This window comes from Alosa sapidissima, chromosome 15 (assembly GCF_018492685.1).
Source record: "Alosa sapidissima isolate fAloSap1 chromosome 15, fAloSap1.pri, whole genome shotgun sequence".
Classification (NCBI taxonomy): Eukaryota; Metazoa; Chordata; class Actinopteri; order Clupeiformes; family Clupeidae; genus Alosa; species Alosa sapidissima.
Genome location: NC_055971.1, coordinates 32,044,438 through 32,058,142, shown reverse-complemented (window position 1 = coordinate 32,058,142; position 13,705 = coordinate 32,044,438). Strand labels below are relative to the sequence as shown.

The window sequence follows — 13,705 nt, the reverse complement described above, 5'->3', positions numbered from 1 at the left end:
GATGTTTGTGTGGATGTTTATTTGTGCTGATTAGAGCATTGTGTCTATGCAATATCAATGACCAAACCCTTATACATATTTAACAACACTTTATTAGGCTTTATATCAAAATCAGTGATGGTACAAGCAGTTGCACACGTAAACTGGAGTAATATGCTTATAGCTCCCGTTCTGAGTACTTTTAACACTTAATCTGTGGAACAAACCGGTCATACAACCCTGGCTAAACAGCTAACCAACGAGTCTGCTCACATTAACCATAATGACCATGACTGTCCTACTCCTTAAGTGCTTTTCTCTTCATCTTGGGGATTGTTGCTGACCGTTCAGGGTGACCTGGCATGGATCATGTGGGAATGTGAGGGATTCAGGGTAACCTGGCATTGATCATGTGGGGTTCAGCTGGCTGAAGATGGTTTGGTGGCCTCTGGCGTTGATTTGGCCAAAGGCAGCTCACAGTGGTGGCATTTGGGCTCCCAGTCTGCCTGTGGCACACTCACGCCCCCCGCTGGAGACCAGGCCACCAGCAGCTTCCAGTGCAGGATCTCCTACACAAGCAGAGGCATTAGAGTGGTCAAGTGCTGGCTTTTAGAAATGCATGCGCGCGCACACACATTATAACAGCCGTTATGAACTGATTCATTGTGGCTGCAAAAAAGGGTGTACTATGCGGTGCAGGTGCAAAAAGGCTGCTCTCAAGTGCACAGATCTTTGCTCTTGCTCAGGAGACTGTTAGCCTGAACATTCATAGCCATCAAGACATGACATTAAAAGGAAACTAGAAAATGTAATTCCAGGGAATTATGAGTGCATGAAAATGACGCTAGGACAGACATGGTGGTTGCACAGCTTAATAAACGTTGATAGTTTAAAAGTAGACAGTTTAAAAGTTGAATATAGATTGGGAGTTGATCACACTAGTTGACTGAAAAGCCCAGGCTGCCAAACAGTTGTGGGCAGAGGACACAATTGGCAGGAGTCATAGCTGATGACAACTGACAGTTGGATTGGTTCAAATATTTCATAGGGAATTATTGTAGTGAGGACTTTATTTTGAAACAGCTTTGGGCAGAGGAAACAGTTGACGGGAGTCATAGTTGATGACAACTGACAGTTGGAATAGTTGGATAGTTTAAATGGTTAAATAATTTAATAGGGGATTATAGCAGTGAAGACTTATTTTGAAACAGTTGTGGGGAGAGGAAACAGTTGACGGGAGTCAAAGTTGATGACAACTGACTGTTGCTAGAGTAGTTATGGTGGTTGCTATGCTGGTTGCTAGGTTTTAACTGTGAATGTTGCTAGGCTGTTGCTAGGGTACTTGAAGTCATTGCTAGGTTGTTGCTAGGGTGTCCATGGTGGCTACTATCAGAAATAAAAGAGCTACTACAGTGGTTTGCTAGTATAATCATCTTGGTTGCTATGGAAACGGACATAGATGCTTAATTTCAATGGTTGCTAGGTAGGTAGTGGTTTAATATAGTAGGCTAGAGGCATAGTTAAATGTTAACTGACAGTTGGAATAGTTGAACAGTTAAATAGTAGGATAGTTTAAATGGTTAAATTATTTAATAGGGAATTATTGTAGTGGGGACTTATTTTGAAACAGTTGTGGGCAGAGGAAACAGTTGAAAAGGATCTGTAGTCTTAAGAGAGCCAGATTGTATGCTTAAAGCCTGAGACAGACAGTTGCTGGAGGTGGCCGGAACCATATGGCTCTGGCCGGAACACTTGGCATAGGATTCTAAGTGCCCTACTGTGATGTCATAATCGCCAATGTTAAGTCTATGGGGAATTTTTTAGTAGTTTTTAATTAATAGTTCAAAAAGTATAACAGTTACAAAGTTGAAAAATACATAGCTGAAGTCACCTAAGTAAGACCTACGCAACGCAGTTTGAACAAAGTTTCTACGTCAAACGGTTGAAGCTGAATTAAACGCACAAATACGTAGAAGAAAAATAAGAACAAGAAATGCAATTCCAAGGAATTACCAGTGCATGAAAATGCTAAAGTTGTGATGTAAAATATCATGTATAGTTAAAACAGATAATACAGAGATGGTTACTACGGTGATGCTAGGATAGACATGGTGGTTGCATAGCTTAATAAAAGTTGATAGTTTAAAAGTAGACTGTTTAAAAGCTGAATGTAGATAGTTTAAAAGTTGTTGATAGACAGTAGATAGTTTAAAAGTTGTTGATAGACAGCTAGTTTAATAGATAGTTTAAAAGTAGACCGTTTAAAAGTTGAAGGTAAATAGTTTAAAAGTTGTTGACAGACTGGAAGTTGAATGAATGTTGATATTCAAATAGTTTAATGGCTGTGTATAGGTAGATATTTGACGATAACTGAAAGTTGGAATGGCTCTAATGTTTGCTAGCAGTTATGCTAAGATTTTTAACTATGCTAACCATGCTACTTAGCTAATGTTTTATAGCAGTGCTAGCAATGCTAACCTGCTAACCATGCTACTTAGCTAACGTTTTCTAGCAGTTTAATGAATGTTGATATTCAAATAGTTTAATGGTGATAACTGAAAGTTGGAATGGCTCTAATGTTTACTAGCAGTTATGCTAAGATTTTTAATTCTGCTAACCATGCTACTTAGCTAATGTTTTATAGCAGTGTTAGCAATGTTAACATGTTAACCATGCTACTTAACTAACTTAACTAACATTTTCTAGCAGTTTTGCTAAACATGCTAACTATGCTAGCAATGTTAACATGCTATAACTATGTTAACCATGTGACTTAGCTAACCAAGCTTATCATTTTAGTAGTTATGCTAACTATGCTAATTAGCATGCTAACAATGCTAGCATGTTAACTATGTTAACCATGTTACTTAGCTAACTTAACTAATCATTTTTAGCAGTTTTGCTAACTATGCTAACTAACATGCTAACTATGCTAACCATGTGACTTAGCTAACTTAGCTAATCATTTTTAGCAGTTTTGCTAACTATGCTAACTAACATGCCAACTATGCTAACCATGTGACTTAGCTAACTTAGCTAATCATTTTTAGCAGTTTTGCTAAAAATGCTAACTAGCATGCTAACATGCTAGCATGCCAACTATGTTAACCATGTTACTTAGCTAACTTAGCTAATCATTTTTAGCAGTTATGTTAACTATGCTAACTAACATGCTAACTATGCTAACCATGTGACTTAGCTAACCTAGCTAATAATTTTTAGCAGTTTTGTTAAAAATGTTAACAATGCTAACATGCTAACTTTACTAACCATGCTAACTAGCTACAGTGGGTAGGAGTCATAGTTGATGAAAAGTGTTGACATAGTTGATGACAAGTTAAAAGTTGTTGATAGACAGCTAGTGAATGTATATAGTTTAAAAGTTTAAAAGTTGAATGTAGATAGTTTAAAAGTTGTTGATAGACAGCTAGTTTAATAGATAGATAGTTTAATGATAGTTTAAAAGTAGACCGTTTAAAAGTTGAATGTAAAAAGTTCAGTAGTTTAATGGGTTACATTGTTTAACAGTGGATTATTGTAGTGAGGACTTTTATTTTGAAACAGTTTTGGGCAGAGGAAACAGTTGAATAGGATGTGTAGTCTTAATTGACCCAGATTGTATGCTTAAAGCCTGAGGCTGCAGGTGGCCTGAACACCTGCCATAGGATTCTAATTGCTTAACGGCCGTATTATGATCGGCAATGTTAAGTCTATGGGGATTTTTAAAAAGTTTTTCTTTAATAGTTTAAAAAGTATAAAAAAGTTTCAAAGTTGAAAAGTCATACCAACCCGATCTGTTTGAAGACCTACGTTACAAAGTTTGAATGAAGTTTCTAAGTTCTAAACTGTTCAAGAGAAATAGCGTACGGAATAAGTGGTAAGCGGAATAATAATAATAATAATAATAATAATAATAATAATAATAATAATAATAATAAGTTGCCTAGGAAGAACAGTACAGTGCTGTAATAAGAAATGCATTTGCATGCACTCTAATTAAAGGAAAACATTGTTGAGACAAATACTTGTGTTTGTATGTGATTAGAATGTTGCCAATTAAAGGTTCCATTTGATAGTCATAATGAACTCAAGCGACCAGTTTGAATGGCAGTTAATGTAAGTTCTAGATCTTTATAGTAGAACTCTGGAATGACTTGTAAAAATATTTTACTCCTCAAAGATGTGTATATTATACAGCAAATATCTAGCCCCAGAGGTCAGATCTGAAGTGCCTCCACATCTGAAATTAAACTTCAAGGTGTGTAGAAACACTGAACAAAATGCCATGCTTTAGTCATAAAATGCACAATACTTCATTATGTGCGCTTAACCGCGCCACTATTAACTGTTATTAACTGTAAAAGTAAGAGAGAAAGCTGGTTAGGACTCTTAGTGGCGCTGAAGTAAGAATGGGTTTACTGCACCTGAGAGATCATGTCATGAAGCAGGATGTGATACTTAAACCTCAGCTGGTCATTCTCCGTCTCCTGTCACAACAAGGGAAGAGAGACAAGTTAGTGAGCAATTGGACAAGTTCACACGTCCTAGTCAGCGCTTGACTAGAGCCTAAATGGTGTGGCTGAGTGGCTACAGAGGAACCTCCACACACGCTTTTCTCTGTGCACTTCACTGAAGGCTAACTATCTTCTACCAACCTGCGCTCCAAGCAATGCTAATAGGTCATTTATTCCATTGCCATTACATTTAGTTACTTTGCAGATGTTGATTATTGCACTGGTAGTGAGGCAGATTATAACCCAGGCTGCACCAGGTTAAGGAGAAGACCATAATGAATCACTTAAATTACACTAACATGTATGTGAAATGTCCTGTATGTGGAGATGAAGTGTGTAGGTTACTAGTGCTTTGTGTGTGTGTGTGTGTAGGTGTGTGTTTTTTAGTGTGTGTTTTTTGTGTGTGTGTTTTGTGCGTGCGCTTTGTGTGTGTGTGTTTTTGTGTGTGTGTGTGTGTGTGTGTGTGTGTATTTTTGTGTGTCTCACCAGCTGGGTGAAGTTGGCCACCTGGGCCATGTTGTAGAGTGTGCTCTCGTTGGACTCTTTCAGCATGACGAAGCTCGCTGCTGCAGCGCCCAAGTGCCACATGGGCTTCATCTCTGGAGCAATGTTACCATAGCTATCTGCACACACACGCACGCATGCACACAGAGCACACAGACACACAGCACACACTTTCATAAGCGATCTGCACGTATGAAACAAACCAATTACCAAAATAACTGCTGATTATTGTAATAGTGCGTGCACAGGCAGGTGTGGGCACAGGTGCAGGTGCAGTACCTGGTATGTTGCTCCCGGAGAGCGGGCTGTTGGAGGTGTTTAGCCGCTGGAAGAGGGCGTCCTCCTCCGCCCTGTTGTTCAGCTTCTTCAGCCCCTCACAAGAGCACTGCACCTGGGGAGCCCTCTGCTCCTGCTCCCCTGGGAAGAGCACCTCCGCCAAGCACTGGCCCAGGTCCGTCTGACCACACGCACAGCAGGATGGGAGGAAGAAACGGCTTAAGGAGCTTGCACACTGCTCCAACAAACACCAACAGTTGGGTCAATGTGGGCCGGCCGTCTGTGTTGCCGTTTGTTGGATGGAGACTCCACAGTGTGGACTGGCAGTTGGTTTTATGAACATTCTAAAGACTACCTACTGATTTAGAATGTTGGAGTTTGTTTGTGTTTGTTGGAGCAGTGTGCAAGCTCCTTTAGACATCACTATCTGGGCTTACATCCAACCTTTTCATTTTTTGGATATGAAATCCTGACTGGAAACACTTCACATTGTAATACACTTCACATTGTAATAACGACAGGCCATAGGCAACCTACTACTTGCTTACACGGACATACTCATTTCCATATATTATAATGTGTTTCTAAAACCAACCAATAAAATATAAAATACAACCATCCCAAACTACACTTCCTCAATCACAATCCTGTAGTTGTAGTGCAGTGTGCTGTGGAACAAGTGTGTTTAACGTGATAACTATGCAGTCATGACAACTGCATACCCACCCACCCACACCTATTACAACACAGAGTCAGACTAGGGTGTGATTGGGAAGAGACACACACACACACACACAAACACAGTCTTTGTCAGAAAAGCCATAAATATTCCGGTACCTACATTGCTGACACATTCCTTCAGTGAGATCTGCAGGCGGTACTTTTTCCCAGCCTGTCCCAAGTCCTGAGGAAGACAGTCAAACACATCAGTGTCCATCCAGTGAGAGGACACACGGTGAGGCAATGCATTGTGACCTCAGTCTGACCGCACCGTTCCTACCAGTTTTATGTTAGCTGCATTCCAGCCCTTTTCAACAGATAAGGACACCATAGTGTTATTACTGAAACCTGCCTGTACACACTGCCTAGGAGTGCATTTGGATGTGTGTGTGTGTCAGTAAGTTGTTTTGTGAATATTACATTGCCATTGTATGTACATAGATATGTATGTCTATCTGTCTGTCTGACTTTGTGCCTGTGTAAGTGTGTCAGCAAGTCGTTTTGTGAACATTACATTTGCCATTGTATGTACATGTAGATATGTATGTCTATCTGTCTGTCTGACTTTGTGCCTGTGTAAGTGTGTGTGTGTGTGCCTGTGTAAGTGTGTGTGTGTGTGCCTGTGTAAGTGTGTGTATTCTATGGTGAGCTCACCTCCAGGCTGGCCTTGTGGACGCGGTTCAGCTCGATGCAGCTGTAGGGAGAGGCATGGCGGGTGTTGAGGTAGTGGACGGCCACCTTGGCCGCGCGCTGGGCGGGATAGTGGTGCGGGACAAGCTCAGCATCAGACATGGCACCGTCCAACTGACCCCCCCACAGAACACAACAGACAGGACACAAGAAAAAGGCAAAGATGAGGACAGGCGATGACCGCGTCCGCGTGAGAATCTGTGAGGGACGAGTGGCAATGGCCAGCGCAGGGTGGGGAGTGGTCCAGCCGGGTGCTACATGTGGACTTTGACCACTCTGTGACTCAGCTGGAGCAGGAGGAACCTTTTCTTCAGCGAACAGAGTGGAATGGTAAAGTTCAAATCTCCTCCTTCTTCTTGTGGTCAGAGATAAAAAAATAAAAATAAACGTTTTGCAGAGAATTTGTGGAACAGCTGCAAAGTTTCTCCATGTATGTGTGTGTGTGTGTACACTTCTGTAAAACACACTCCACTTCCTACTTCCTGAAATAGTCGAAGTGATCCCACCCACTCTTAAAGAGACAGAGGAGTGAGTGTTTCCTTTCCTGTGTACAAAGACACACATACAAGTCCTCCAACTGGCTTGCTGGCGAGAATACTTCTTATTTGAAACAATAAATTACCCAATGAGAATATTTACACACATTAACTACCCAGAGGTAATGGGGCAGCGCAAACATATTTCCACAATCATATTTATACACATTTTAACATATTTTGGCCATTTTATTAACCACAAAGCTCTGTTGCCTCATGCCAGTGTCTCACTGCCAGGAGGGTCCAGTGGCCAGCGGCCAGCAGCCAGCGTCCCACTCACCTCTGGGGGCACCTCTAGCTCCTCGATGTTGTTGGTTTCAAGGGGCCCGGGCTCTGCGTCGGGACGGTAAGGCCCGGCCAAGCTGTCCCCGATAAGCACCACCACGACCCAGAGAGTCCAACCGGGGCGACCCATCCTAGGAGACCGAGGCAGAGAGAGTACTGGGGTGAGGGGCAGCCGTGCTCTGTCGCGGTTACAAACTGGATAGAAGCGGAGCGTCCATCTGACGCAAGAGGCTCTGGGAGAGCAGAGGAGCTGATACTGTCCAGATAAACAACAGACGACTTCCTGCTGAACTCAAACAAACTGCTCCCCCCTGGACACTGGCATACAGCTGCACACACAGCACATAGTTTCACCCCCTCCCCTCCTCTCCCTCTCTAGCCATCTGTCTGTTTATACTGTGTGGGTGTGGGTGTGTGCGCTTTGACACGGGTCAGGCAGTGAAGCACATACCCAAAATGAAAGTGATAGCTCATGTTTGGTGTCCAACTAAAATACATTTCATCAGTTTTATTTGAATTATCTGATGTTTTGTGGAATGACTCGGGATCAGGAATAAGTTGTTGCTGTGCTGGGTATCAGTGATGCATCACTGTCTTTAGATACTGATGCAGCAGGACCTGTATATTTCTTCACTTACTGAATGCATGGAGTAAAGGTATGCTTATACAATACTGATCCTTGGCAATGTTAGATATAAGTGGGTTTTGAGTTCCAACTGGGTTGACTGGTGTTCTGTGTGACTAGGTCATGTCATTATGCACTGTATGGCAAAACTATCTATGCAGATGTAAAAGCAATACTCAGCTCTACTCAACTCAAAAAACTGAAAACAAAACATTGTCATTTTGAGAGATTACTTAAAAACTTAAGTCTGGGTGGGCACAATACTGCTGTTAAATAACTTACCAATTAAATGCTTGTTGCAGTTCTGAACACTGAACAGCAGAGGGCAGCAAAGGTCATAAAAAACAAAAACACACTGCTCCTGGCCTCTGACTTTCATTCTGACCTGGGGGGTATTCCAAGTACGTGGTTTAGTGTCCATTCTGACCTGGGGGGTATTCCAAGTACATGGTTTAGTGACAGACCTGGGTAAGTTAACTCAGAGTAAACCTCCTACAACAAGAGCCCTACGGCATTGCTTTGTTAGTAGAATGGAGCCATACATCTCTTCTATTAGGAGGTTTACCCCTGACTCTGAATTAACGTACCCAGGTGTGTCACTAATCCACATACTTGGAATACCCCCCTGGTCTGTGACAGATGTTCCACTCCCAAAGCAGAAAGGCACAACACCATTCTCCTCTGGTGTAATCCCAAACAATGATGGCATACTTATGCATTAATTGGAATAAAACAATGTAACCTAGGCTAGGCATAATAACCTAAAGAAGAGAATATTGTAACGTTCCGTGCCAATGATGAGACAGTTTACCATTAACCGGTACTTTTAATGTTGACTGTTGTTGGCCACGCCACAAGAACACACTTTTACACTCACGAATAGGAGCTCCAACTCACACACACCTCCTCGTAATCTCCCTACGCCCCCCCCCCCCCCCCCCCCCCCCCCCCAAAACCACACAAATTACCCCCCGGAAGGGGGTGGTACCCCAACCCTGGCCCAGGTAACAGAGCCTATCAGAACCATTACAACACATTAACTGTGCTCACATACTTTTAGAAACTTAGACACGCTACAATATTCTCCTCACCACTGGAGTGACTGGGGACAGTAGTTCCTCAGGATAGAGCCCATATACAGCACAGTCATACACCCTCTTGCTTTATTTCATATGAAATGAGTTCCTATGCAGACAAGGCCTGATCATCTTTTTGGACATGTGCAGACAGACAGGTTTTTGGAAGCAGCCACCACTCCCAATCTGTCCAGGGGAGCAATCAATCCTCTCATGTCTCCGACCCAACTGACTGATTAATATAATCATGAAATATGATCTTCACTGGCAGACTGAGCTCTACTTTCCATCTCCCTCCCACTTTTTTTTACACAAAAATGAATGAACTTACTGCACTGTTATCTTACCAAGCGCCAAGCGCAGATTAAATTCCGTAACAGATGACCAAGCCGAAGTAAATTGGGCAATTCTAAATGACACGGGAGATGACTCTCATTGAGAGGTGATCTGACCCATGGTAAAGGTGTAGCAGACAGTGAGGGAGTCTTCTGCCATCTTCTCCCAAAGCAAATATATTTGTTCAGGCCTATATTTCTTTAAAAATCTCATTACCGACTGGCTTATTGGTTTTGCCACACTGTAGGAATTCAAAGACACTAAATGGAGTGGAAATCTTTAAGGTCACGACCCTATACATATTCTTGTCAACAATATTTTAAGTATAGCTATAAATATGCTAAAACGTACAATTTGGAAAGTTATGGGTGGCTTTGTTTATAATCCGAAGTGCTTAATAACCCATAATGAATAGTACATGCAATCATGGTAGCAAGTAAACTCTCAATTATCGTAGATAAGTGGGGATATGTCTATGGCAAGAAAATGATAAGCTACTGTATATGCATTTTGGGAGTGGGAGCGTGCAGGAGCCTGCAGGAACTGATTATCTTAATGCTAAATAAAACATTTGGGGCGTGCCACGACGAAATAGGCCTAAGTCGTGTCGCGGAAATCCATTTCGAGAATATTTGAATGCAGAATAAATTATATTTTATAATTTTACCACGAACATATTCCTTAACACCTCTTATATACATATACATATACATATATATATATATATATATATATATATATATATATATATATATATATACATATACATATACATACACATACATACATACATACATATATACATAATATGCTCATTTACACTTCACAAACTTTTATTTTGTCGAACTGGACTCATTTCGCCGTGGCCCTATTTCATATAGTTCGGGGCAAAGAAATAATGACATCATGCATTTTGCAGTCATTCCATCAACCGCTAGGGGCTTGCCGTAAGAACTCTGCATTGAGTTGAAGCAGCCAGTCTACGGAAGCTAGTTGATGTAGTCACATGTTTACGGTTGGTCACATGACTTTGTTTAAAGTATCCTAGTGCTAGCATAGCCACACAGCAAATGTTACGGTTTCCATTGTTTTGAGTGCACTGACAATTATGGCGGGGATGGGAGAAGAGGAAGACCTTATAACTGAAGAGGATCCCCTCACTGGGCAGGGTGATGGCAGCGCCCGGGCTAGAAGATCCCCGTGTAGTGACCCGGCTCACTGGCTACACCGAATTGTGGTTCTGGTGTTTATGTGTTTCCTTGGGTTTGGTAAGAAATCATCATCCATGACAATGTGTGCAAATGACACTAGCTAGCCTGATAGTCGAATAGAAAATAACTTTGAATCTGTTTCCTTCTCAGCTAGAGTCAGAGTTGTTACCTCGACATCTGACTTGAGCGAAAAGTTAAGTGATCTTAAATACCAAATGTTCCCGATTAACCAGTCCAGACCTGTCTACTCGTTCTTGTCCATCAGGAAGTTACTTCTGCTACGACAACCCCGCTGCTCTTCAGACGCAAGTCATTCAGGTGAGGGGCCGAAGGGTCGGTGACGTCTTAAATAGCCCGGGAACGATTGTCTTTCAATTTCCCTCAGAGGCCTTAATTTGTATTCATGGGATTTCATCACTTTGACATGGTTTTGTTGTGAAAAGAAGTTTTGAAAATCTTGGGAAGCTCTCCCTTGGTTTTTCAGCCCATCATAATTTAATTTCAGTGGCAACCTAGATTTGCCTCCTCTTCTGCTTTGTCCAATATTAGAGTGCACGTGCATGGCCAAGGTCTTATTTAATGAGCTCAAAATAAGTGCCATACCTCATATCTCCAGCCTATTCCACACTTAGAACCAGAGCGATGCAACTGCAATCAGTGGTTGTGTGGTTGAAAAACCAACCTGATGCAGTTTCTCTTCCGAAACCACTTTAAACCAGATGCTGTGTCCGGTGTGAGTAAACTAACGACATCTCGCCCTCTCAGATAGTTTATGAACTGGCGTGTTTCTGATTAACCCCTGACACAGGACATGAAGTTGAACACGTCCGGGTTCATGCAGCTCTACGCCTGGTACTCTTGGCCCAACGTGGTGCTGTGCTTCCTGGGCGGGTTTCTCCTGGACAGAGTATTTGGCATCAGGTGAGCAAGGCTGTCCATCATAAAGTTTTGACTTGGGCTCAACCCATATGTTCAGTATGTTGAAAACGGCACATCTGTTAGTGGGATAGTCAGACACTTGAGTTGTTGTTTCCAAACTTCTTGACACATTAATCATTTAATGTCATCTGATCACGATGTTCTTTATCACCACACCAGATGTGCTGTCACACACTCCTTTTGATTGGAGGCAAATTATATTAATGATGTAATGACATTACCTCATTGCGTGATTAAAAAATGAACTTACTCTTCCAAACACTGCTGAATAAAAGATCAATGTTAGCTCCCGGTCGGCACGTTAATGTTACGCAAGTGTGCCCACGCCATCTTTATTTTATTTCACAACAGAGGTGTGTAACGAGCAAACATCTCCTATCGCAGGTGAACCCCACAGCACAGCACTCCAGTGCTTTGTTCCACTTTCCAAAGCATTTTGGCTGTTTGCATTCATTTAATCACTGACAGCTCTGTTGATACTGCTGACGCTCTTAAAATTATAATTATATCTATGACCTCACCCATTGGGTACCCAGTAAATTGACCATCTGTGTCTCCCTCTGTGTGTGTGTGTGTGTGTGTGTGTGTGTGTGTGTGTGTGTGTTTTTTTTTGCAGGTTAGGGACCATCATCTTTGCCTCATTTGTGTTTGTGGGGCAGGTAAGGTATGCAGGTAGCCATACCTGCATCACTTTTAGTTCATGCTAGTAAATCAAGCAAAGTAACGTGTAGGTAATGTGATCATTATCTATATGTGATCATCATCATTATTGATCTATATGTGACACTGGCATAATGTGACATTGTTTACTTTTATTTTACATTACATTACATTTGGCTGACGCATTATTTATATCAACAACTTTTACATTCTGAAAAGAGCATACTGAACTGAACACATAATCGCATGTGTGTGTGTGTGTGTGTGTGTGTGTGTGTGTGTTGTTCATTTTAGATCATTTTTGCCAGCGGCGCTCTGTTCAACCGTTTCTGGTTGATGGAGGCGGGCCGATTTGTCTTTGGGTAAGACACATTGACCTGCAAAATTACATTTCTTCGCCCACATACTGTCACTTTCAAACCAATACATACTATATAAGGTCAGTTAGCAATGGCTGTGTTGGGCATCTGTTGTGGACAGGATCGGGGGTGAATCGCTAGCGGTGGCCCAGAACACGTATGCGGTGAACTGGTTCAAGGGCAAGGAGCTCAACCTGGTGTTCGGCCTGCAGCTCAGCATGGCACGACTGGTGAGTGCAGTACGGAATCGAAGAGGGGGAAGACAATTGCAGTCAAATCAGGTCAAAGATAAACGCGTCAATCATAAGAAAAGACATACTGGATGCAAGAACAGGTCAAGGCAATCAGACTTTGTCTTTCACATCAACTTTTTGTTTACTTATATTCAGGTTTTTTTTTTTTGGTCTGATCATCATTCAAATGTTCTCCCTCTCTTTTTTGCCCTCCCTCTGTTATTGTTTGTCTCTTTCTCTGTCTGTCTGTCTCTCTCTCTCTCTCTCTCTCTCTCTCTCTCTCTCTCTCTCTCTCTCCCTTGCTCTCTCTCTCTCCTCCCAGGGTAGCACAGTGAACATGAACATCATGGGCTGGGTGTATGACCGCATAAAGGACCTGATGGGCTCCGCTGGCCCCACCACACTGGGCATCGCCCTCATGATCGGTGCGTCCTCGGCTAACCTCCAGCTAACTCAACTCCCATCTCCTGTAATAACCTCCAGCTAACTCAACTCCCATCTCCTGTAATAACCTCCAGCTAACTCAACTCTCATCTCCTGTAATATGTCCAGCTAACTCAACTCCCATCTCGTTTAATGTGTCTAACTAACTCAACTCTCATCTCCTTTAATATATCCAGCTAACTCAACTCCCATCTCCTTTAATATATCCAGCTAACTCAACTCCCATCTCCTTTAATATATCCAGCTAACTCAACTTCCATCTCCTTTAATATATCCAGCTAACTCAACTCCCATCTCCTTTAATATATCCAGCTAACT

General features: G+C 42.1%; 2 protein-coding genes across 5 annotated transcripts in view; one reads left to right on the top strand and one right to left on the bottom strand.

Annotated features, from left to right (window-relative positions):
* Positions 1–74: 74 nt before the first annotated feature.
* Positions 75–11,076, bottom strand: lxn (latexin). 3 transcript variants are annotated; one of them, XM_042064508.1, is made up of 8 exons: positions 10,993–11,076; positions 7,500–7,635; positions 6,648–6,797; positions 6,115–6,177; positions 5,277–5,454; positions 4,980–5,116; positions 4,404–4,466; positions 75–548 (listed from the first exon to the last, which is right to left on the bottom strand). In XM_042064508.1, exons 2-8 carry the CDS (start codon positions 7,632–7,634, stop codon positions 399–401), a joined length of 876 nt encoding a protein of 291 aa, XP_041920442.1. In that variant the 5' UTR covers position 7,635; positions 10,993–11,076; the 3' UTR covers positions 75–398. The 3 variants fall into 3 exon arrangements, with proteins under 3 accessions (XP_041920442.1, XP_041920443.1, XP_041920441.1); XM_042064509.1 differs by lacking the exon at positions 10,993–11,076 and adding an exon at positions 8,412–8,430; XM_042064507.1 differs by lacking the exons at positions 7,500–7,635; positions 10,993–11,076 and having other exon boundaries at positions 75–336; positions 378–548; positions 6,648–7,150.
* Positions 10,536–13,705, top strand: part of mfsd1 (major facilitator superfamily domain containing 1) — a 17,640-nt gene continuing 14,470 nt past the window's right edge. For both annotated transcript variants that reach the window (XR_006023132.1, XM_042064506.1), the window contains exons 1-7: positions 10,536–10,809; positions 11,018–11,070; positions 11,561–11,673; positions 12,308–12,350; positions 12,646–12,713; positions 12,832–12,940; positions 13,266–13,368. Coding sequence is in view for 1 of the 2 variants with exons in the window: in XM_042064506.1 (XP_041920440.1) it covers positions 10,650–10,809; positions 11,018–11,070; positions 11,561–11,673; positions 12,308–12,350; positions 12,646–12,713; positions 12,832–12,940; positions 13,266–13,368 (649 nt within the window). In the remaining variant the exon portion in view is untranslated. The remainder of the gene's footprint in view (positions 10,810–11,017; positions 11,071–11,560; positions 11,674–12,307; positions 12,351–12,645; positions 12,714–12,831; positions 12,941–13,265; positions 13,369–13,705) is intronic.

Coding starts and splice junctions, on each gene's coding strand:
- lxn (XM_042064508.1), bottom strand. CDS start 7,634: ATGGGTCGCCCCGGTTGGACTCTCTGGGTCGTGGTGGTGCTTATCGGG. Junction 5,455..6,114: donor TGAAGGAATGTGTCAGCAAT/GTAGGTACCGGA, acceptor GCGTGTGGTCAG/ACGGACCTGGGCCAGTGCTT. Junction 4,467..4,979: donor TGGCCAACTTCACCCAGCTG/GTGAGACACACA, acceptor TTGTTGTGACAG/GAGACGGAGAATGACCAGCT.